The 26,440-nt window shown below is 38.8% G+C and overlaps 2 protein-coding genes across 3 annotated transcripts in view; one reads left to right on the plus strand and one right to left on the minus strand.

Annotated features, from left to right (window-relative positions):
- The first annotated feature begins 2,533 nt into the window (after window positions 1-2,533).
- Window positions 2,534-26,440, plus strand: part of amx (almondex) — a 39,279-nt gene continuing 15,372 nt past the window's right edge. The window contains exons 1-4 of one of the 2 annotated variants that reach the window (XM_067146903.2): window positions 2,534-2,898; window positions 3,005-3,093; window positions 4,510-4,550; window positions 15,642-15,779. In XM_067146903.2, coding sequence (XP_067003004.2) covers window positions 3,009-3,093; window positions 4,510-4,550; window positions 15,642-15,779 — 264 coding nt within the window. In that variant the 5' untranslated portion in view covers window positions 2,534-2,898; window positions 3,005-3,008. The remainder of the gene's footprint in view (window positions 2,899-3,004; window positions 3,094-4,509; window positions 4,551-15,641; window positions 15,780-26,440) is intronic. The other variant, XM_067146904.2, reaches the window with a different exon arrangement.
- LOC136873736 (uncharacterized) overlaps window positions 11,961-26,440 on the minus strand; it is a 121,627-nt gene continuing 107,147 nt past the window's right edge. The window contains exon 5 of the mRNA XM_067146898.2: window positions 11,961-12,655. The gene's annotated coding sequence lies outside the window, so the exon portion shown is untranslated. The remainder of the gene's footprint in view (window positions 12,656-26,440) is intronic.

The following is a 26,440-nucleotide window of genomic DNA, read 5'->3' on the forward strand; positions in this document are numbered from 1 at the left end:
GAAGAATGTCGGTTGACGTGGCGTGCGGGGCTGCCACCGCTTGGCGGTGGATGCGCCGATCCTCGCGTGCTGACGTCACTCGGGCTGCGCCTGGACCCCTCGCACGTGCCACATGTCCCTGCGCCAACCATCTTCGCCACAGGCGCTGCACCGTGGACACATCCCTATGGGTATCGGCTGCGATTTGACGAAGCGACCAAACTGCCCTTCTCAGCCCGATCACCATACCCCTCGTAAAGTCGTCTGTCTGCTGGAAATGCCTCCGTTGACGGCGGCCTGGCATTCTTAGCTATACACGTGTCCTGTGGCACACGACAACACGTTCTACAATGACTGTCGGCTGAGAAATCACCGTACGAAGTGGGCCATTCGCCAACGCTGTGTCCCATTTATCGTTCGCTACGTGCGCAGCACAGCGGCGCATTTCACATCATGAGCATATCTCAGTGACGTCAGTCTACCCTGCAATTGGCATAAAGTTCTGACCACTCCTTCTTGGTGTTGCATTTGCTCTGTCAGTCAGTGTACTTTAAAACACCAATTCCGGACAGTTCTATCTCAACAGCATTGAGTGGAGTGAGAACAGCGACGGTGGTGACATCTAGCGTGTTGGTGTGAACTGTATACTTGTCTGTGCTACATCTGAGGGGATTGTACTACACTCATTGGAAATATTTTTGTTAAAATAATTGAATAACCATAATAATTAAGAATGAAATTTTATTTATGAAATTCCTCCTTCATAAACCTCCAAACGAGCATTATATTAGCCGTGCCTTTCGCTATGTCTTAAAAATTATAATGCAGAATCTGTTTGAGGATCCACCCAGCCTCTGGGGAAAATATTTAATAACTACACGATCCTCTTCTTTCTAGCCTTTTCTCAATTACCTAGCGCAGCGCTTCGTATGGTCATAGCCTGGTTTTCCGGCCGGATGCCTTTCATAACAGTAATCCTATGTGGAGGGATATATACCGTACCGGTACTCACTATTACGTGTTTTTGTGGTTGTTTTTCGTATGTTGTGTTGTATATACTTGAAGATACGTATGAATACGAACACAGGAACACCAGGAATTAACAGACGCGATTAAAATCTCCAACTCAGCCGGGAATCGTACCAGGGCCCTCTGAACCGAAGGCCAGTACGCTGACCATTCCGTGGTAGTGATATAAAAGGAAGTACAAATGGCCAGCCATCCTCTATTAACACTATTCTGAAGGGAAATTGAAGAGGTCCAACACTCCGAAGAATGAAAGGGATGGGAATGGCACGAAGAGCTAACCATTCAGCCAAAGGGCCAAAGGGGGCGTATAAGCTAACAACATCCATGATTTATTAAGATATTGGGAAAGAGAAGAAGCTGTAATTAAGAAACAGTAGTTTGGTCCATTAAGTTGACTTCTTCTTCTTCTCCTTCGGTTCAGCCGATCTTCCCGAACTCTAGGAACAACTCAACCTCATGCTGCTATCTCGCTTTTGGTGTTCTTTGAATTTCTGTTTTACCTCTGAAGACTGGAATACATAATATATATTACACATATTGGGGTTACGTGAATGAACTACGATGTTCCAGACAAGGATGAAGTGTTCAGAATTTCCAAAAGTCTCTTTCACAAATGTATGCATGAAGAATTACCATACAAACGTATTAAATTGGTTGGACAGGTGCTCAAGCCTATGCCAATTATTATTGTATTATAATATTATTATATTACATTGAAATAATTTTCTTACGCCGGGCTGAGTGGCTCAGACGGTTGATGCGATGGCCATCTAATCCAATTTGGCAGGTTCGATCCTGGCTCAGTCCGGTGGTATTTGAAGGTGCTCAAATACGCCAGCCCCGTGTAGGTGGCATGTAAAAGAAATCCTGCGGCACCTCAGCGTCTCCGAAAACCGTAAAAGTACTTAGTGGGACGTAAAGAAAATTATTATTATTATTATTATTATTATTATTATTATTATTATTATTATTATTATTTTCTTACAGTAAAAGAAAAGGTGACTGGATTCGAAACTCATGGGCTTCAATTTTCAATTTCAAGACTACCGCGATAGCCATTATGCTACAATCTCACAAGTTTTCGATTGTGAAGTTTATGGCACTGTTTAACAATATGGACTCTCAAGCTTGTAGATAATTGAGTTGCATATTTGTTAATATTATTGGTTTTACGTCCCACTAACATTTCAGTAGGGTATTTGATTGAATTTCTTAAACATAAGGGGCAAAAATGTAACCTCAACACCGATGCGAGGTCTTTTCTTTTTTTTAATACTTGTGGTCCTTATCATTTCCCATGCCCATTATCTTGCTGGGTAATTTGTTCAACGCATAACACTTTTCTTGGAATATAACTGCAATGTAAGATTATTTAGTGACAAACACTGATACATTATACACAACACGGCAGTGCGCCAAGAATCATACAGGTGGCAATATTTTTTTGAGGAGTTGGTCACACCAAGCCATGTAGGTAGCAGCACTATCGGCTTTCTCGCTGAAAACAGCAAGCTGTCCGGTATTATAATATTAAAGTATTTGATAAAATTCTATAACGTGTGGACTATCAGTTTTTATTACAAACAAAAGGGGCGATAATCCCTAAATATAGCGACTGGGTAATAGTCCAAAAAAAAACCAAAGCGTCCTAGCAGCAAGGAGAAGATGGAGAAGAAGATATCCTCTATCCTCTTTGGACCGAATGTATGTCCTGGAAGTAAAAAATAAAATGAAATAAATAAAAAACTGAAAAAATGATTGAGTGTGGTGGACGAGTCTGGTGTCTTTAACGATTTGTTAGTGCGGTTAGTTTTGTGTATAGAGTGGGTTTGGAATAAATCTGTCATGTGAACAATGTTATACGTTGCTCACTTTTATTGTCAGTAGGATGTAAGTTTATTTTAGGTTGAATATTAAATAAGAGAGTTATCCGTTTGAAATAATGCTAAATGGGAATAAATGGTTATATTCCTTCTTATTTAATTTTCTGTTTCAGTGAAATGCAGTGTGTAGTCGTTAACACCAGAGCTGTGTTAATTATACTTCTGTCGTTGATGCTGAAGGGTGTGAAGCAATCTGAAGCAGGTTTGTAGGTTATGTTACGCTACATGTTTATATTCATGCACGTCTTTGGAAACGTTTATCCCACATGTCAAAATACTGCATATTATTAAAATTACTTTTAATGGTACATCGCGTAATATATCTGTTTGCGATGTTTCTAAGCAATACTTGTAGTATCTGAAATATAATTTTATACCGTATTGTCTTTTATCTTAAGTCCGACTCGGCTGAATGGCCAGCGTATTGGCCTTCGTTCAGAGGGTTCTGGGTTCGATTCTCGGCCGGGTCGGGAATTTTAATCGCTTCTGATTTATTCTTCTGGCTTGCGGACTGGTCCATCGTAACACTCTGCTTGTCATATTCAGAAATCACACTACACTACCAACCACCACAGAAACCCGCAATAGTGATTACATCCCTCCATGTAGGGTTGGCGTTAGGAAGGACATCCGTCCGTAAAACAGGGCCAAATCCACATGTGCGACGCAGTTCGCATCATCGACTGCAGAGGTGTGGGAAGAAGTGGTAGCAAAATAAGAAAAAGAAGAAGATTGTCTTTTATCTTACGTCTTCTAATCAATGGGTTTGTTTTTCTGATCTAAATTTTTAAAAAACTTTCCCATCCAATTACATTATACAAATACCCTGCCTTTTCAGGGCTGAATAAGGCACCTATGTACATATACAAGCCTTGACAGATCCATATCTGGTGAGACAAAGTGTGCAGCGTGTACTCCATCTCTTGGCATGGGCTGAATAAAGTTTGTTACTTTCATTAATCTGTCTCGTCTTCATTCTTTGGTTTTTACAATATCAAAGTGATAGAGGTATGAACTATGCTAGCAATACCATTCCTTACGTAGCCAGACTGTGTGATGAAAATGTTGCTCATAGGGTGAGTTTATGTGTGCATTTCAGTGGGTTTGGCAGACTGATACATAACAGAACATTTCTGTCTCTGAAGAAAGCACAGGAAACTTCCTCATTTCTCTATAGTACACCTCTCCAGTGACGCCTAAGCCATCTATGAAAGCTGATCGCGGAGCTACTGAGGATCAAATTAGCCTTGGGGCTGAGTACTCGACATATATACCAAGGTGGCAGATTCCCATGGTGATTCATCTGTCAAATAGCAGCTATTTGACAGGAGTAGGCTATGTGCTGGCACTGTGTATCACCCTGTTTATTTCTACTATCATATATCATGTCATTGATTTCTTTTTACTAACTCTTCCTCTGAATGAATGAATTAATGGGCAATAGATCTAAAAAATAGAATAATATACATGTTACAATTTTAGGAATATGGCTGTAATTTGAATAGCATTGGGAGTGTGTTTGTCAGTTTTTTAACATTTTTTATATTGATTCCTTCATGTTATGAAGTGGCTGTAAATTAAGCTTTAATTAAGTGCTGAACTTATTTGTGTATTTCAGATGATGATCGAGCTGATGTCGGAGAGACACTGTCAGAGAGTGTAAGTATAGACTTAAATTTAAATAACCATCCTAAATCTTGTAATTCATAATTTACAATTTAATGAAGCATTCCTTTCACTTCTTTACTGTTCATTTTACCTAGAGGTGTAATTTGAAAAAGGAGAACATTCCATTCAGATTTATTTAGATATTAGACTATTTTCATCAGTTTTCTTTTTCAAGGGGCTGCAAAAAGGAGGATAAATCACATATATATTATAATTTAAAAACCTACTAGCTGCCATGTCATACCGGTACCTCTTCATATTTCTCATCTGTTTTGTTTACTGTTTTATATAAACATTCTTTTAAATTTGTTAATTCTCTCTCCCCCTTTTTTTTTTTCATTGCATTTCTGGAAACTCAACTTTCATGAACACAGAACACAAATTACATGGTTCCAATCACTGAATGAATTGCTGCTTTCTAGTCATGCTGATACTTTGGCATGTTCCTTGGTAGTAGTAATTGAAAACAACAGGCTTCAGATACAGCATGTACTTTGTTTTAGTACTTGGAGATACTCCTGTCAGCTCAGTTCCCTTTCCTGAATCAGTGCTTCTTAAAGATCTTGCAAAGTACTGAACTGTCCAGCTATGGCTAAATGGTTAGTGTGCTGGCCTTTGGCCCAAGGGGTCCCGGATTCGATTCCTGGTCGGATCGGGGATTTTAACCTTAGTTGGTTAGTTTTGATGGCTCAGGGGCTAGGTGTATGTGACGTCTTGATCATTGGTGGGGTCCCATCCCTATCGTATACAACGTCAACTCGAAAGACCTGCAACAGACCTTTTTGGAGGCTATACGGTTACGGTACACAAGCCGGCTATCGCCAGTTCACTCGTAGGCGCCGACATATGCTGTTAAATATGTCCATTAGGGTACAAGGAAGGAGTAGAGGTGCAAAAATACTAGGTTTTTGTATTATTAGCTGCCATATAGAACACTGAAGAAGACACTATATAGGACTGGTAGAGCACATGGCGACCGTGTTTACTTGGTGACGGAAGGGTGATGACGTCATACCTGACGTCACAGGGTGTAAGAGAGCGACAGGGAATTAATATCCGAAAACTAAGTCCGAATTTTTGCTACTGCGCATGCGCCGCCAATTTAATTATTTAGCATTTCACCGTGGACAAGAAAAATGATCGTGACGTCATAATTCTCTTAATTTTCGCATCTAAGTTCCTTTTTTGGACATAGTAGAATTCGCCCTTTAGGTTAAAAAATTTCTGAGACCCGATCTGTAGATAGCCGGCTTGTGTACCGGACCCGGCTATACCCCATTAATTATTAAATTAACTACCAAATGAAGCATTTGCACTCATCACTTCTATTAGAAGCCTTGAGCATGTTCGCCAGACAATTAATACTCCTATCATTCTGTGCCTGAGGAGCATTGTTGTGACTGAGAAGCATCTTCCTTCATCAGAATCACTGTGAACTGAGTAGTGCTCGGTAACAGAAACTTAGTAAAAATCCTTTAACTTATAAAATTATGGGAGGAGGGAAAACTGCAAGACTGTTGTGGAGATGAAAGGAACATCAAAAGGAGCAATGTTTTATAAACTTTGCCACTTTCAAGTTACAATGTTTTAACTCCATAAACAATAAAATATTAGAAATGGTTTAAATTTTTTTTTTTTTTTTTTTTTTTTTTTTTTTTTTTTTTTTTTTTGCTAGGGGCTTTACGTCGCACCGACACAGATAGGTCTTATGGCGACGATGGGAAAGGCAAGGCCTAGGAGCTGAAAGGAAGCGGCCGTGGCCTTAATTAAGGTACAGCCCCAGCATTTGCCTGGTGTGAAAATGGGAAACCACGGAAAACCATCTTCAGGGCTGCCGATAGTGGGATTCGAACCTACTATCTCCCGGATGCAAGCTCACAGCCGCGCGCCTCTACGCGCACGGCCAACTCGCCCGGTAAAATTAAATTTTCTGATGACAGTTTAGTATTATAAAAAACAGTGAAAATGTTGGGATTAGATTAGTGAATGACAAAGATGGAGTAATATTGTCAACAGGAATGATAAACTGATGGAGGAGGATATTTTTCATGACTTGCCAAATGTAGGAGTATACAGCAATGAAACTGAGAAATATCCAACAATATTAAGTTCTGGGCCAGATTTGTGGATGGTACTTTTGTCATCATCTATGAACGTTCTGTTGATGCACTGAAGACTCTTGTAAACCTCAACAACATAGACCTTCATATCAAATTTACATTAGAATAGGAAATCAACGGATCTGTCAATTTCTTAGATTTAATGATCACTAGGCTCTCTTCCTCATTCTCATATAAAATTTACAGGAAACCCACCCATACAGCAACAATAAAACAAGATTCAATACATCCCCATGTGTATGTGTGTGTGCGCGTGTGTGTGTGCGTGCGCGTTTCCATAAAACTGTATAAAAACTATGAGCTCAATTTGTGAAGCCTGGAAAGAGAACCATCACACTGTATTTGTCCTTTTGAGTGTTCAGATAGCTAACCCCCGGGAATCCTTTCAGAATGGTGCAGCTTAGCAGAAAACATCCCAAACAAACACATCTACAATTCTAGGTGCTATTGATGTCACCCCTGTTTTGAACCTGGTCTACTAATTCATACCTTGCAATTTCCATTTGGTTAGGAAGCCAAGTGGTGGTGATTCTGGTGCAAGCATCATATAATTCTGTTATCCATGGACTTCGAAGAGGTCAAAGAATTGGTACACCTGAGTTCGCACAAAACGTTGAGCTTCTAAGGTGGCGAAAAGCTCTATGGAACATACGCTACACACTTTAAATAGTGATATTGTCATGCAGGCATTATCAAAAATGCACATTCTTCTTCTGCTTGTGCCGTCTCCTTACAGAAGGTTGGCGACCATTACGAAGTAATTTTCCCCATATCAGAATTGCCGTATCAATGTCGAACCTTTGTCAGTGGTTCAACGCCCAAGATAATCTTCTCCGTCCACATCGATGTTACCTTTGCCTATCTTGCTCCCTATAATTGATGTATTTGTCATTTAGACAGATGTGACTATTATAGGCTGCTTTCCTGCATTCTGCTAGGGTTACGACTTCACCTGATTTTCTGGCACAACAGAGTACCTCAACATTGGTGACATGGTCTACTCATGAGATTTGCAATAATCTGCAGGTCATTCAGATTTCAAAGGCCTGCAGTCGGCTCAATGACAAAGCCTTTAGTGTTCATTCTTCGACGGTAAAGCAGCACAAGTATAACACACCACGACGTGCCAACGAATTTCAAACTAGAGGTCATAGTTCCACACATGATGTTTTAATTTCAGAAACACACTTCTTGCAATGCTGATTCAGGTTTTGATTTCTACATCCAGATCTTATTTTTGTATTAGCTAACATCCTGAGTACTTGTAATGCGACACCCTTCAAATTGTGTTATGTTTTTCTGCTTGCTGATTACCATGAATGTTTTCCTGAATGTTTAATTTAAGGCAAGCTCCTTACTCACTTTGTTGATGCTGTTCAGAAGGAATCGGAAGGCTCTTAAATTCTAAAATGTTTGCCAATCTTAGATTCATCCATGATATTATACTACACTCAGAACTGATGATGTGAAAATATCTCCTGGACATGAAGGCATCTTGGTACACAGTGTAGATCTAACCTTATAATCAAGCCATGGAATATGCCACTGAGGAATCTCATTAGGGGAATGGACAAGACAACCACCTACACATTCAACTAATTACACAAGCGATCAATGTATACTCCTATGGCCGTATAGTCTTCGGCCAGTTTTCATACCCATAACAGTACTGGGTTTAAAAGAGGCATTGATAGCTCAAATGTTGCACTACTGCATGAATCCTAAAATTGTAGGTCAATAATTTTTCATTGCTGGAAAGGCACATCATAAGAATAGGAAGCATTTGAAAAAAATAGCAGAAGGTGAGACTCTGCCTCTCATAGAGAGTCATACTTCACAAAGAAAGACAAATCAGTGGAGTGATTGATGCAATAAGATGAAAAATGACAAGAGAGACCGGAAGCAACAACATGGAGACTCCAATCTGCTGATGCAGTGTATATTCTGATGAATCGCAGAATTTTGTGTGCACTTGTTAAGATGACAGAGGACAATTATAATATATACGCAAATATTGCCCCTGTCAAAATATTCCTGCACCCTAATTTTGAGAGGGGAAATTTTGAAAAGAAATGTGCATTTGTGTAGCACTATTACATGCTTATATTGAAAACCATAAATAATAGAGTACAATAATTATAAAATTATAAAGCAACTCGTCATATCATAATCCTCATTTATAAAGTCTAGAACCATTCCAAAATAAACTGCCACGCAGTTTGTGGAAGTAAATACATTTTATGGTACAAACCGATAACAGATCTCTGGAAATATTAACTTTTTCTTCATAACTGCCTGGGAGACAATGTGCAATGTTAGTTCTTATGAAAACTGAAGTTATTTTGTTCATCCACAGACAGCCTTACACCCCATAATATACCTTTCAACAGACACATTTCACTCACAGCCACACATCCAAACTGTCTCTTTTCAGTCATGTATTCACACATTCACACATTTTGTCCACAAAATGCCCATCAGTTACTCTTGTCTGTTCTACAAGATATATTTTTTCTCTAATCCTGTAACGTACCGCAACTCTCATCCCCATCGTACTTTCCTCCCGTAGTGCAATTACCAATTTACTCTGCCTCTTCAATAATGTGGCGCTTTTCTCTAGCTATGAATAACCTGTAACGATAACTCACACCAGCCATCCTAAATACATGCTACTACTTAAACTGAGATCACACAAATTATGTGACGTATGCAGCACACTTCTCCCGTTGTGGAGGGAAAAAAGTTGCCAACAGAATGAGTTGAAAAGTACCAACTTTCAGATTTCTGTACATCAGGAGCACAGTATCAACCTTGACGCAAATACCGGTAATAACACCCCAACTTTTCACCACCAGATTTTGAAAAAAATATGCAGGTGTTATTTGTGGAATTTCTATCAATTCTCTTATTCCTCTGAATCAAATATCAGGCTTTAGAGCAGTTAGTTAAATATTATGTGGTTAGCCACTGGGTGTTCTCCCAGGATGGTAGTATAGTAAGCGAGATTGAATCAAGGTGCAGTAAAAATAATGAAGTGAGCTCGCAGTTCGATCAACAGTATTCTGTATGAAAGAAGTCAGCTCTCAGACAAAACTATCTTTACATCGGTCTGTTTTAGATGAACATTGCTTTACAGGAGTGAAAGCTGGGTGGACTCAGGATATTTTAATCATAAGTTAGAAGTAACAGGCGTGAAAGTAGTGAGAATGATTGCTGGTACAAACAGGTGAGAACAATGGCAGGAGGATACTTGGAATGAGGAGATAAAGGCTGAGTTAGGAATGAACTCAATGGATGAAGCTGTATGCATAAATTGGCTTCAGTGGTGGGGTCATGTGAGGCGAATGGAGGAGGATAGGTTACCCAGGAGGGAGACCAAGGCAACGATGGTTAGACTCAGTTTCTAACGATTTAAAGGTATGAGGTATAGAACTAAATGAGGCCACAGCACTAGTTGTAAATAGAGGATTGTGGCGACGTTTAGTAAGTTTACAAAGGCTTGGAGACTGAATGCTGAAAGACATAATGGTCTATAATGATCTATATGTGTAGCCACTGTTGGATAATGATAAATTCATGTCCTCATCCCAAGGTGTTGCAGCTCTCTTTTAGGCATACTCCCAATGGAGAAGAGCTGCAATCATTTTAACCAGATACCAGCCCTCTGGCCATTCTTAAATCTCTGGTAATACTAGGAATCAAACCCAGGTCACTGAAGAAAATAGCTGATAGCGTTAACCATTACACTACGAAGGCGGCCATGATGATGATGATGCTTAAAGGCACCAATGATCATTTGCAACAGTTGAGATTTCATTTGTCCACATTGGACTTGTTTCTGGTGAGATGCTAGAAGAGACAAGTAAGATTTCCACCTCAACAGCAAGAATTCCATTTGAAATGGAGCAGATGTGATTGATTGTATTTATGCCTTTCACTGTTCAGTCTACAAATCACTCTGAATTAATTAAGCACCTCCATAAACATCTGTTTGCAACTAGCTCCATGACCTCATTTAATTCCACACCTCTCATCATTAAATCCCTAAAAACTGAGTCTAACCATCATCACCTTGGTCTCCCTCTGCTTCTCTCATCCTCCCTGCCAGAGTCTGGTTACGTGAATGATGTTGATCCACGAAATATCACTGTAATATTTGTCACAAATGGAAGATAGTAATTGCTTTTACTGAAATAAAGTCTCAAATCCCAGGTTGATTAAGAAATAATACAAAATATTTTATTTTAGAGAATACATACTTTACTGCCTTACAACAACTATTTCTGCTACGTCGCAGCGCTTCCGTAAGTGCTTTGTTTGTCCAACACTGTCGTCTGTGATGTCTTTGCTCACTGAAGTTCTTTGGTGTCGTTTTATTGATTTTCTCATTCGATGTAATTTGATGGGCTGTCACTTCATGTTCATTAACTGATTCATTAAACGATTTATTGGTCCAGGTATCATGCTATTTTTCAACAAAATACCCGCACTCCCATTCGCTAGAAAGAGAGTTCGTTGGTGCTAGCCCTGGACCTCAAGAAAAAAAACGAGGGCGCGAGCAGCGGAACGCAAGACATATGGCCAAAGATAACAAAAATAGCAGACATAGCACTCCGATTCATCGGTGCCAGCACTTTGCCTTAAGAAAGAAACAAAAGACTGCGCAAGCAGTGGAATGCAACATCATCAGCCAGTAAATATGTATACATATTTCTTGCTAGTAACGGCGGTATTTCTTAATCAACCTGGGATTTGAGACTTTATTTGAGTAAATCAGTGATTACCTTTCGTTTGTGACAAATATTACAGTGATATTTCGGGGATCAATATCATTCACGTAACCCCAGAGTCTTATTATCCTATGTATCCTATCCCACCAAAATCAGTTTATACACACGGATTCATCCATTTACTTCATTCCCAGCATGGCCTTTATCCCCTCGGGCCAAGCACCCTCCTGCCATTGTTCCCACCTATCTGTACCACATTAGGAATAAGATATACTGAGTCCATCCAGCTTTCTATAATATGTTTATTACCAAATAAGAGTTTGCAGCGAACTCAAGCAAGGCACACGTAGCTAGCCGACGGAAAAGATGGCCTGCATACGCCCAGAACCCTACCAGTCCTTCCACTGGAGACAACTGCTGTTCTCTTCAACATGATGGGATTAGGAAACAGCCTAATTATTATTAAAACAAGGAAATAAATGAAAAGCAGAACTTTTTTTCCTTTTCTTACTTTAATGTCATAGCAGCTGCTGAAAATTATTTTTATTTTTATTTAAGCAGACCTATCATCTTCAAAGGAAATTCTCTGATACACATCAGAATTCATCTTCTGTAATTTTACTTAGCGTTCTAGTTTTGTTTTCCAGGGCCTCAGTTGTATGAGGATTATTCCTTTAAACTTTCAGTTTCAAATTTCTCCACAAATAAAAGTCACACATACTGAGATCTTCAGAATGATCTCCACACACAGACCACAGTATGTTAATTACTATTAGAACGTTGTTAATAATAATAATAATAATAATAATAATAATAATAATAATAATAATAATAATAATAATAATAATATGTTTCAACAATAAACACTCATTGCCCAATAGTTTACTTAATCAAGTACACCACGTATCTCACTGGCACACATAAAGAGCTCTACTAACAGCCGAGCCGTACAGGACAGAGTAGTTGTTTCCCACCAGGTAACTCCTTGCTAGTCTCTTGAGTATGGTGTAAACTCTTGTGAGGTGGTCACTGAAATACTGAAATATCTTGATAATCTACTATTTCTTTTACACCTCACTTTACAGATGTTCTGATGTATGCATTACCAAGAGAAATTTCATTCAAAAATCCAAACATCCAGTATGGTTTACACACAATATTATCCAAACTCCGAAGTGAAAGAAGAAATGTGCCAGGAAGATAATGTGTTCTAAATATTATGACGATCAATTCAGGCAGCTTAGAACTAAAATCAAAAATAAACAATGCATATAAAGTATATACTCAATTTAGAAAATGGGATAAAACACAATATTAATAATTTCTGGACACATACCAAAAGTAAAAGGGTGTCACGACTGGGTGATTATGCCTACATATATATTGACAATAGTTATGAAACAGGAAATAGGTGCAAGGATTTGCACAAAATTTCTTGTCCGTGTATTCTAGTGCGGACTTTAATTGTAATATCGATCGCATGGATATGGATGAGATTCCTGTATTATGAACTATGGATATGCTCAATATTACTTCTATATCAGAAGATAAGGTGAAAAGAGTCATTAATGGAAAACTAAAACTTTCTTTTTAAGCATTTGCTTTACGTCGCACCGAGGCTGTTAGGTCTTATGGCAACGATGATATAGGAAAAGGCTAGGAGTGGTTAGGAAGCAGCCGTGGCCTTAATTAAGGTACAGCCTGGTGTGAAATTGGGAAACCATGGAAAACCATCTTCACGACTGCCAACAGTGAGATTCGAACCCACTATCTCCCGAATGCAAGCTGTGAGCTACGTGACCCAAACCACACGGCCACTCGCTAAGTAAACTAAAACATAAAAAGGCAAGTGGTCCAGATAACATCCACCTTATATAATTAAGGGATATGCAGATATACTAGCTCCTTAATTAGCTTTCATTTTCAACCTTTCATTAAAGACGTCTTGCTTCTGGTTCCAAAGGCAGGCAGTTAAGAAAATATAACTACCATTCCGTTTCCATTATTGATTTCATATTAAAAACATTTTTGGTCCGCATTAAATGGAGATTAACATACAATAGAAGAGTGCAATTGATCCACCTTTTTCAATACAAAGTATGTTGCTAATTCAAAATCACAACCTTTTTTTATTTGGTACCGGTTTCGATGTCTTGGACACCATCATCAGCCAAAATAGGACAAATGAACAAAGATATAGGACCTACACGTTGAAGTACAAACTATGGACCCTTAATAATGATATAACAATGGTTAGGCCTAGATAAAATACAAGATGTGATGGTGCTTAAAGAGAAAATCATTCCTAAAATATTTACAAGTTAAAAACTTGTTGGTCAAGTTGTAAAACAAAGAATATTAACAAATATTTGAGTGAGTCTTGATCACTTTTTAAAGTTTTGAGTCTTAAGTGTGGCGTTGTTAACCACGGAAATAATTTTGAATGTTGTCATCTAAAATCTGACATAAAATGTTGTTCCTCTGTAGAACGTTAACAATAAGATAAAATATGTAAACTTAGTAGTGACTTGTAGCATCAGTTTTCATAATGTGAAACACTAAGCCGTGATGAAATTAAGCCAGCGGATCTTGATACTGACATGGATATTAAAGTCATTATGAAACCAGAAAGTTCTCAATCCAATGCGGGACCTGAAGTGTTAAAAGGAAAAGCTTTTAGATTAGCATAAGACAATAGAAAAGAGAGTACGAAATGAAAAGCTTCAGTAGGGGACTCACTTGAAGCGGCCTGTTGTGAATATGGAGTCTAGAGAGGAACTGAGTGCTGGGCTTACTAGGAGCATGGAGCAAGGTTAAAGGAGGAGAAGGGGTGGTTCAGGAGGGAGGGGAAGAGGGCGGAGTCAGGCGGGCGTGGTAGTATAATTTCGTATAATCTGAAAGAACAGACTGTTTTTGGGAAGTTTAACACTATTGAAAACTGAAATAAGGACATCAAATAAGATTCTGTGCTTTTCGGAAATGTCATTCAAGTTCAAATTCGGGTTGAAATATTGGTCTAAATGTATGTAGCAGACTTCCGTGGTATCTAGCAAGGGACCTTTACTCAACGTGTCCAATATTGTTAAGTCCTGATCTATTCCATTATACTTGTATTTATTAGTCATGAATGTGCTGACCTACTGCAGAAAACCTATTATACCTGATTGCATTAATATGTTCTGCATACCTAATCTTAAAATTCCTACCAGTTTGCCCAATACAAGAACTGTTACAGTCATTGCACCGGAACCTGTAAACACCTGACTTTGTAAACGGGTTAGATTTGTTGACTAATTTAGAATTGTGAAGAATATCCGTATTACTGTTACTAGTGCGGAAAGAGATATTGACGTTGTGCTTCTTAAATATATTAGTGACACTGTAAATGTTTTAATTAAAAGTGAAAGTCGAAAATAACTCTGGTTTAGATTTATCTTTTATCAAATTTGATTTTGATCGATGTCTTAACTTTATTATGCGTTTGATGAAAGTTTCATTATAGCCATTAAATGTAGCTATCGAACATATAATATTGAGTTCCTTGTTCAGGTTTGCTTTTGACATTGGGACTTTGAACGTGCTATTAACTAAGCTGTTGTATGTAGCACATTGTAAGAATGGGGATGTATTGAATCTCTCTCTCTCTCTCTCTCTCTCTCTTTCTCTTTCTCTCTCTCTCTCTCCCTCTCCCTCTCCCTCTCTCTCTCTCTCTCATGCTAGCTAACAAAATAATTGTAGATATTGTTGGATCCTATCCTTTCCTTTTTTTGAGTCAACTTATGAAGCATTTCTAAATTTCAAGTTTATGTTTACTCACAGAACGTCATCTGTTTCCTTTTGATGAAATTCCTATTTTTATATTTAATTTATTAATTTTTTTCTTTATCTTTTCTAAATGTAGTGATTGACTTCAATTTAGATTTTTCTTTCTTCAAGGAACTACTAATTGCATCGTTTTGCTCCTTTAAACAACAATCACACCACTGATGTTAGTGTGATTATGAAATGTAGACAGTGCACAGGCCTTTCGTTCACTTATATAGAAGGATGGACTCCCTCTCTTTCTCCCTCATATAAAATTGGTAATGTCACCCCAAGGCCACTCATCTTTCCTGGACTGAGTAAGCATGAGGGTTTATTTAGTAGCATCTGGTAGGTAGAGAGATATATAAATTTATATACCCATAAGTGAATATTGAAACCGTTACCTAATGAAAAGCTTGTTGTTTCAGGCTAAGGACTGCCCTACTGGTGTAGAATGCTCAAAACTTGGTGGTTCATGTATTGAATGCAAATTCAACACCACCTGTGTGTATGGGTCGAAGAATACAGCTATATGTCGTGCAAAGAGTGATGTGTCTTGTACCAATGTAAGTTATAGTTTGAATGTTGTTTTAGTTGAGTGTGTCCATGTATTTTTCTCATTTAGCTTTTCTTTTCCTCTGCTGGGTGAAGGTTTTTGTCCAAATACTTGTTTACTTGCAGCTACTTTGAGGCATTTCTAGGACTAGCTAAAGCATACTATGAAAAGAGCTAGAATTAACACTCAATCCTGGGAAATTCTTGCTGAGAATTGTACACTTTGGCGCCACACTGTTTCTACATCAGTTACTGTGTTTGAGGAGGAACGACGTAGATATGAAAAGGCTAAACAAGCACGGAAGCTCTGTCAAGCTCAGCCCCTCCCTCCCCCAGCCATTCCATTTGATTTGTGTGGACGTATGTTTCATGCCAAGATTGGGCTACTAAGTCACATGAAATATAATCACAAACTGCTGAGGAATATGTTTACTCGGATATGAGTTTCAGCCGACGACGACTTGAGAAATTTTGCCGAATTTAGTTATCAATGGTGCCCACGTAAATATCGTTCCGTCCCGATTGGTATTAGGTATCAAGGCCTAGGGAGTCTCATTTTCACGCCCTCGTGGCCCTTGTCTTTCTTTGGCTGGTATCTTCCATGTACTGTATTTTCTCGAGGAGTTGCTAAGTCATCTGCAAAGGCCAGACTCTTCACTTGAATTCTGTTTCTGAGTTGTCTGCCAAGGGTCACTCCTTTAATTTCCTTTTCCCAGGTTCTGATTATTTTTTCATGTACGAGAAAGAAGGGGATAGTCTATCTCCATGCCCAGACCCGTGTGGTAATAGTAAAAGGCTCAGATATTTCACATTGATATTTAACTCCCCCTGTGGGTGAGGGCGGTAGATAACACCCACGGTATCCCCTGCCTGTCGTAAGAGGTGACTAAAAGGGCCCCCAGAGGCTCTCAACTTGCGAGTGTGGGTTGAAGACCACTGGGCTCTTAGGCGAGTCATGACATTGATTCCACTTAATTGTGCCAGGCTCCACCCTTTCATCTATTCTATCCAACCTCCCTTGGTCATGTCTTGTTCTTTTCCGACCCCAATGGTATTAGGTATTGAGGCTTAGGGAGTCTTTCATTTTCTTGCCCTTCGTGGCCCTTGTCTTTCTTTGGCCGATATCTTCATTTTTCAAAGTGTCGGTTTCCTTCAATTTTTACACTCTGATTTGTATTATATAGAGGATGGTTGCTTAGTTGTACTACCTCTTAAAACAATAAACACCACCACCATTGAAATTTAACTGTTGAAGTAGTGTTCATTTAATATTTGTAGGATCAGTTCCCGTGTTTTCTTATCTACTGTGAATCCTTGAATTCTTGTGTATGTTGGTTTATAGAGTCAAACGCTTTCCTGAAGTCAATAAAAGTAATCACTGTTTGTGTGGTTTTACGCATGGGTTTGAGATTCAGAATGTGTTCTGCTCAGGATCTGCCCTTCCTGAAACCTGCCTGATCTTCACCTATTAGATAATCTGTTTACCTTTCAAATCTTTTGAGCAGGGCTTTGGAGGGAAATTTTTCAGTAACTGATATCCATTTTCTTGTGCAGTGGTTGGATTAGTGCACATTTCTAGTCTCCAGGGATTTCTTCTGTGATGCAGATATTTTTAAGTTCACGTATCATTTGTTTGACTTCTTCCAATGTGGGAGCTCAGCATCTAGATTGTGATTGGGTATTTCAGTGGTTATTATATTTTTTACAGCGTTATGCCCATCTGTGGAGCGCAATAGAAGTTAGTTACAAGTTGTCATTTCATGACCGTATCGATGTTTAATTAAGAAGTAAGTATAAATAACCACCTAATCGATACTTTATTAATGCCTCAGGCAAAATTGAATAAAATTAAAACTTACAGGACATGTTTCAACCACTTAGTGGTCCTCTTCGGCTGTATAAATAAAGAACTGAAAAGAAAAACATTATGACAATAAGCACAAATAAAAGTTCTTTGGAGACTCCTTTGATAAAAATGGAGGTCATCAGAAAAGGTCATCTTGCCTCTCGTTCTTGTTTGGAAAAGATGTTTATTCTGCGCTGTCTAGAGGGTCTGTCTTTGAGCGCGACCTGGTGAAGTAACGATGTGATACAGTTTGACAGTTCATGGAAAGCTCTGGAGAGAAGGGAAGTAGAGTTTTATCGTCATTTAAAATAACATGTGAGGGAGGAGGGAGATTGGGCTGTGCTTCTGCGATGTCGTGACAAATTCTGGACCTTCAAAACATTCTCCACTCTACTTTGGCGTTCGACCGCAGCGCATGACCTTGAATGTGCCGCGCTGATCACCAGGAGCTGGCGGCTTTCTACTACAAATCTATTCGTCTGCGACTTCAAGTTATTTTTTATCTTCGTATATTAGTTGATAGTGTTGTGACTTTGTGCATGACAGAATGTGGTGTCGTGTCTTTGTGCCTATCAGAGTGTGAAACTGACCTCCAATATTCATAAACATTGTACATGTTTTTACGGCTGATGATGACCTGGACTAAGGTCGAAACCGGTCCCATTTAAATAGGAATGTGATTACTGCATTTCTTTCTTTTAAGTATTGAATAGGTTGAACCTCCTTTTCAATTATTTAATTTTTAACATTATATCTCTTGTTTGTCTAGTCTGTTTCATGTCTACCCATTCTAAGTATTTGCTAATATTCTCATATAAGATGTTTTTATGCTCGTTATTTTCGTTGAGATTCTCTTCACCGTTTTCCAATTTATCAAGAACGATGTGGATGTTTTCCAGGTTGTTCATAAGATTACCTTTATTAATCATACAGATAATTTGAAGGTCCTGTTTTATATTGGTGAATTTGTGGTTGAACTCTTTCATATGGGATCCCATGGCAGAGAATCTTTTGTATCTTTCAGCATTGACGTGTTCTTGATATCTAATTGAGAATTTCCTTCCAGATTGTCCCACGTAAGTTTTTTTACATTAAGCACAAGTCAGCAGGCTCTACATAATGGTTTCAGTTTGAAATTCAGCAATAAAATCATCACTAAATGCAAATACCAACAACGAATTAAACTTAAACAGCATTCAGAAAAAGAAAAAGGATATGTAAAATTCACCTTTAATAACCCGAAGATTTACGAAATCACCAACTTATTCAAGAAACACAATACCAAGGTAGCCTTCTCTACAAACAACAACACGAAACATAGATTCTTTAGTCATAATAAAGCTAATAAACTTAAAGATGACGAATTCCAGGAATCGGGTATTTATAAGCTGACTTGTGCTCAATGTAAAAAAACTTACGTGGGACAATCTGGCAGGAACTTCTCAATTAGATATCAAGAACACGTCAATGCTGAAAGATACAAAAGATTCTCTGCCATGGGATCCCATATGAAAGAGTCCAACCACAAATTCACCAATATAAAACAGGACCTTCAAATTATCTGTATGATTAATAAAGGTAATCTTATGAACAACTTGGAAAACATCCACATCGTTCTTGATAAATTGGGAAACGGTGAAGAGAATCTCAACGAAAACAACGAGCATAAAAACATCTTATATGAGAATATTAGCAAATACTTAGAATGGGTAGAAGTGAAACAGACTAGACGAACAAGAGATATAATCAAACACGACATCGCAGAAGCACAGCCCAATCTCCCTCCTCCCTCACATGTTATTTTAGATGACGATAAAACTCTACTTCCCTTCTCTCCAGAGCTTTCCGTGAACTGTCAAACTGTATCACATCGTTACTTCACCAGGTCGCGCTCAAAGACAGACCCTCTAGACAGCGCAGAATAAACATCTTTTCCAAACAAGAACGAGAGGCAAGATGACCTTTTCTGATGACCTCCATTTTTATCAAAGGAGTCTCCAAAGAACTTTTATTTGTGCTTATTGTCATAATGTTTTTCTTTTCAGTTCTTTATTTATACAGCTGAAGAGGACCACTAAGTGGTCGAAACATGTCCTGTAAGTTTTAATTTTATTCAATTTTGCCTGAGGCATGAATAAAGTATCGATTAGGTGGTTATTTATACTTACTTCTTGATAGAAGTTATTTAGCTGATGTTGATTTTTTCTTCTCCCAAAATCTCTATCTGGGCACTGGACATTTTCTGCTGTTCTTCAGTCCATGATTTATTGGTTCCGGTACTCATTTTCTTAGCAAAATGATGGTTGTTGACTGCTTTTTTTGAACTGGAGTCAATCTGGGACAATTTCATGTGGGATGCCAATTTCCTGAAGGTCTTTTTCTATTTCACTAAGCCAGTTGTTCTTGACTTTCATTGAGAGAGTAAGGTTAAGAATCCTTTTGTTGAGCCTGTCATTGTTCATTCTGAGAATTTGGCCATAGAACTTTAATCGCCTTTTCCTGTTGATGTCGTTGATCTTATCAGAATGCTCGTAAAGCTCCTGAGACTTCCGTTTCTCCAGATTCCTTCTGAATAGACTAGACCAAAGATTTTCCACAATATTTTCCTCTTGTGTTTCTCTATGTCTTTAGTAAGTGATAGGCCTCCAATGATAAAGCCGTAAAATAACAGCCATAAAGTATCTTGAGGCAACCTCTAAGGCTCAATACCTTAGTTGTAACAGAGATTGATTGCAATCAATCAATTTTCTCAATATCTTCAACTCATCAGCATGAGGACATTTTTCAGTGGTGGTGGTGGACCACTAAGGATCACACTATTACTTAATTTCTTTGTCTTGCAGAGTTTTCTCAGTGTCCAATACTCCTTCATGCATTCACTGGCCTGCTTCCGTTGTTCATCTGTCCAAGCTCCTCCGGTCTTCTTAGTTCCCCCTGCAGCTTGAACCCCTTCCAGATTTTTCACTGTGTCCTAAATGTATTCCTTTCTAACAGCTGGACTTCCGAGATGCTTAACCTTTGCATCTCCTTCTTTGTTTCCGTAATCCATGCTGTAGTGGTCTTTTTTCTCCAGAAGTAATCAAATATCTGGTAAGTTTGTTTACATTCATTCTGTACAGATGTCCAAGAAACACCAGTCTTCTTTTCTTCATGGTCTCTGAGCTTCTTTCCACCTTCTGGTAAACTTCTTTTGTTGCTCTGAAGTTTATTATTATTATTATTATTATGAAATGAAATGGCGTATGGCTTTTAGTGCCAGGAGTGTCCGAGGACATGTTTGGCTCACCAAGTGCACGTCTTTCGATTTGACGCCCGCAGGCGACGTGCACGTCCTGATGAGGATGAAATGATGTTGAAGATAACACATACACCCAGTCCTCGTGCCAGAGAAATTAACCAGTGGTGGTTAAAATTCCTGACCCTGCAGGGAATCGAACCCGGGACCCCTGTGACCAAAGGCCAGCACGCTAACCATTTAGCTATGGAGCCGGATTATTATTATTATTATTATTATTATTATTATTATTATTATTATTATTATTATTATTATTTTGTACATTTACTGTTGCTTCAATCCTATAACTGTAACAGGGTTAGTTCGAAAGACTTGCATTGGGTCTCTCCAGAGGCCATTTTGGAGATGGTGTATTTAAAGAACTGCTACTGGGTTGTTGTGTTCATTGCTCTTCAGAATAGAATGTGAGTCTTATTTTATAACTATTTCCTGGCCCCTTATCATCCCTCCTCTCTAAATCAACAATTCTGTCTTTCTGACATCCATGCAGTATAACTTTGCTCCTACAATAAATTCATATACTGGGATGTCCTTATAATTAATATGTCCTCTAAAGGATATGCAGGTCCAGAACACGCAATCTAATTAATGAATATAAGGGAAGTAATACTCATGTTAACAGAAATCCATTGTACAATTCTCAAAGCTGGAAGTATAAATTTCTCATCCATGCATTCATAGGAGCAGTGTACAAATGTTAATATTTAAAACTAACTTACTTTGTGTTCTACATCTGTCAACCTGCATGCATGTTCTTTCCATTACTGGTAACAGACAACACTTCCCCATGATTATTTCTTACCCAATAATACAGGGTAGGCAAAATAAAACTTTCCCAGAATATATTTATAAGACTGATGTGGAATTGACACTTGTTAATGAACAGGATAACTGCCCATCACAGGAATGCTGGAAACCGTGATTTCAATGCACGGATCGCTTGCTGTCACATGTCTGCATGGGCGCTTCTCCCGAATACATCGCTGTGTCATTCCATGTGAGTAAGTGAGAGAAGAAGATGTGTTTAGTGACCAGATGAATGCAACACAAAATAGTGCTCCGATAAAACAGCGCATGTTCATTGTTGAGTGTTATGCGGAAGCACGATTTGTGGAAAACCTGTGTGGAACTCGTTGTGCAAGAGTTTAAGACTGGAAGTGTTTTGGCAAAATCTCAACCAAAGTATGCAGTGCAAAACTTACTGGCAAAATGGCGTGGAACAGACTCTGTAGCAAATAAAAACCACAACTATCTGAGTGAAAGAAAGCCTGGAACGAAGTCCAACGAAATCTCAGCGCCGTTTATCTGTGCAAGTGGAAATTAAGAGATCGTCATGTTAAAACATTGCTGAAGAGGATCTGCATCTGTATCCTTACAAATCTACTGGTGTGTATACGTTAAAGCATCCAACTCTCGTGTTGAGTTCTGCTAGTGATTTCTGAGTGAAGTGGAGTCAGGACTTTTGGATCGTTAGTTTTCATTTCTTCAGATGAGGCCATTTCCAGCATCATCTGTGATGTTCATTAACAAGGATCAATCCTACATCAGTCCTTTAGCAAATATTTTCTGGGCCAGTTTTATTTTTCCCACCCAGTATGTAGAACACTTATCTTTCAGCTTGCTTTTTCATTTCACTCTTGCTTTCAGGAACTGGAATATTGCTTCTAAGCTTTTCTAAGCATCTTTTGTCAGATGAGATTAATCTACCTGGTCAAACTGGATAGAGAGTAGTGACATCCTGGTTTCCCATTTATTTATTTACCTATCATCTGTCTAACTATCTTATGTATCTATCTATGAGGGCGGATCAAATACAAACAGGAATTATTTTTTAAAAAGTTTATTGCATCATCCAAAAAAAATACACATATAGAGATCACTTCTCTATATAGTGTCCTGACTTCGATTCACATTTTCTCCATCGGATTGGTAAGTTTTTGATGCCATCCTGATGGAAAGAAGAGGGACGTGTGTGGAGTCAGTTGTGCACAAACTCTTCTACACTTGCATCATCATCGAACCGCTATCCTCCTAGGTCTTTTTTGAGTGGTCCAAACAAATGGTAGTCGCAGGGTGATAAATCTGGAATATACGAAGGGTGTTCCAGTGAATTTTCTCCAGTTTTCCCGCGTTAAAGTGCCAGTATGTGGCCTTGCATTGTCATGGAGAAGAATGCTGTTTCGGATCGGTTGCTGGCGTCGCTTGTTGCGATATGCAGTTTTTGCTTCATCCAAAAGACGACAGTAATAGGCTGCATCAATTGTCCTTTGTTCATGAATAAAATTCACCAACAAAACGCCTGTGTAGTCCCAGAAAACGGTTGCAAGCACCTTTCCAGCAGATCGGCATGTTCTGGCCTTGACCAGACCTGCTTAGTCTCTTTGCTGCCACTCTATGACTCTGGGGTGTAATGATGCACCCAAGTTTCATCAAAAGTCACAATATGACGCAAGAAATCCTCTCCTTCCTCCTCATAGCGACGCAGGAGTCTCTGACAAACTTCCTGGCGTAAAGTTTTTTGCTTCTGGTTGAGGAGACGAGGAATCCGCCTCACAAACAATTTTCTGAAATGGTATTCATCTCGAATGATGGTTTGAACGCTTCCGTAACTTATTCTTAAGGCTAAAACAATTTGCAAAATTTTTATTCGCTGATCTTCACCAATAATGTCATGAAAGGCAACAATGTCTGCAGTGAAGCTTGTCTGCAGTCTCCTTCCATGAGGTTCATTTTCCACAGCTCCTCTTCCTGCCACAAATTTTTTAGCCCACTTATGCACTCGAGTCTGAGAAAGTGTTTCTTCCCCAAACTTTACGCGGAGCTGTCTCAGAATTTTGGAAGGTTTGGTGTCCTCTTTTGGAAGAAATTTGATAATGATCCGTTGTGCAACAGACGTGTGCACCTCTTGCTCACTCATGGCGTACTGAAGCAGCCCAACTTTCCACCATTGTTCTTTTGTTCTTGCGCACAAACCCCTTCTCCAGACACTCCCACCAACATCCTGGCAAAGCCCCGCCTCAGAATTATTACTAACAACGGTGGTACATTCAAATTCCCATTTATGTTTGATCCGCCTTTGTGTCTATCTATCTATTTATCTATCGATCTTTCTTGCCCTTCTACACACTGAAATTTCATACTGTATTTCACAATTTTCTCATTCAACATGTCCAGTTGTTCCTGTACTTCCTAAGTGTCTGCTTCTTACACCAAATATCATCAGCAAATAGCATTACCTTTATATCTCTTTCACCAAATGCTTTCTGTGACTCCACCATTTGATATTACCATTATAAATAAAAGTGCTAACAGCATGCTTCCCTGTCTTAGCCTAGTAATATTCCTAAACAGTTTTGTCTTCCCAATTTGGTCTGGACACAGCTAAAACATTTGCCATACATTGCATGTCGATTATATATAATTTGTTTGCCAACCCCCTTTCTTACCGTGGTTTCTCATACTTTTCCCGTGGGTACACTATCATATACTTTTGCTAGAATATGTCATATTATTGCTCATCTGCTGTCTACGTTTCCCTAGCAATGAAGTACAGTGTTCTCCCTAGTACCTTTTTAATGGGCGCACTACCCTGCTGTTTTTACAGACCGTCTGGCTAACTTGAGATTTTATAGTATTCATTTTTTAAATAGAATTCCTTGCCCGGGTACTCATTCCTGCCATGCGGCTGATGAAAATTTCTGGGGAGATTACTGAAGTAGCCTACATATTTATTGTATAGAATAGTTTAACATATTGTGAATTCAGTGTTATGTTGATTTCTGCTGTTATAGTTCGCATAACAGAGGAGAAGGACATATTGTGAATTCAGTGTTATGTTGATTTCTGCCATTATAGTTCTCATAACAGAGGAGAAGGTGTTTATTGTGGAACATTATTTCCAGCCATACGAAGTGAGACGTCGGAATGGGCCGAGTTTGTTTCACGCTAAAAAATAGTACGAGGAGTGTTTTAATGAGGAGGCACAAATAACAGAACAATGTTAGCTGTTGTTGACAAGTTCCATCATATAGGATTGGTCTTATGTCAATGAAAGGGACAACAACAGGGTGCCCAAGAACCGTCACCACAAACAAGAATCATGGATGACTTCTGCAACAGGTGTTACAGTCCCCAAAGTCTAGTATACAACAAACATTGCTGAAACTTGGTTTGAGCAATACATTTGTTCATTAGATGTTTAAAGAGCTGGTGGATTTGTATACCGTATACCACATTCAAGTTGCTCAGTGTCTAGTAGAAAGGGATGAACAAGCCTGGTTACAGTATTGCAGCCGAGTGTTGTTAATGATATATGATGATCTAGATTTCTTCTGAAATACATGATTTTCAAATGAAAGCTATATTTATCTTGATGGCTACATCAACTGACAAACAACTTTTTTCTCAGTGTTTGAACAGCCTGATGTTATGCAGAAACCCCTACACAATATGCAGGTTAAGATTTGGTGTGCCATTTGAGGTCATGGAATATTGAGCTTGTATTTTGTCGAGGATGCTGCACAGAATCCAAAACCATGAACCAAGTTGTCTACAGAGACATCATTACTACCCCATTTGCTGGGATTTGCACCTTTTTTTTTTCTGCGCTGGAAACTTGCTCTTCCAATGACAGTAGATGCAGTAAGATGGAACTGCAGCCTACACCACAGAGGGGGAGTCACTTTCCCTTCTGCATTGGCACTTTGGAGATCCCCTAATTTCTCGTGGAACTTCATGAACAATTATTCCTAAATTATGCAAGAAGATAACTTTAAATTTTATACCCTTACAGCAACCTTTGTTTATCAGCATGCTTATTAACTCTCATATGAGAAATGTGTAGCATATGATTGTACACATTTTGAATACATAGTGTTCCAACAGAATTAAATAACATTTCTGTGTGGTTAGTTTTTCCGCATACTGTATATCGAGAAATGCCATCACTAGATCTCTGCCATACTCGCAATGTCTTTCCATCCACTGTCTCATACTGAAGAAGCAATATATAGAGGTTAGAAAAAGGGTGCAGCAGATGAATGGAGTATATCAGAATGTACATAATCTAGTTTGGAAGGAGGAGGCACCGGGTGGTTAAATCAAAGTATAAGGAAGTGATGTACAAGATGTACTGTACGCCCATATTGACATATGTAGCAGAGACTTAAGGAGTGACAAGAAGGGAGGAGACTAATATTCAAGGCAGTGACATGAAATTCCTTAGAAGTGTGATAGGAAGGTCAAGGAGAGTGTGAGAAATGAAGATATCAGGAAGGAAATTGGAGTATAAAAGTTGAATGACACAATTGAGAATAGACTAAAATGGTTTGGACATATAAAGAGAATGGATGAGGATAGAATACCAGAATGTACAGTGTAGGTCACCCCCGATACCCCCGGTCCTCCAAAGCCATTCCCCCAGATGTCTTAATTACAGGGGGCACTTTACGTCTGTTTGTTTAAAAGTAGGTCATTGACCTATGTGGGTTGCCTACCCTACAGGCAAGTAAGCTTATAGCTAAATTTTAGGG

The sequence above is a fragment of the Anabrus simplex genome, chromosome 5 (genome assembly GCF_040414725.1).
Source record: "Anabrus simplex isolate iqAnaSimp1 chromosome 5, ASM4041472v1, whole genome shotgun sequence".
Lineage (NCBI taxonomy): Eukaryota > Metazoa > Arthropoda > Insecta > Orthoptera > Tettigoniidae > Anabrus > Anabrus simplex.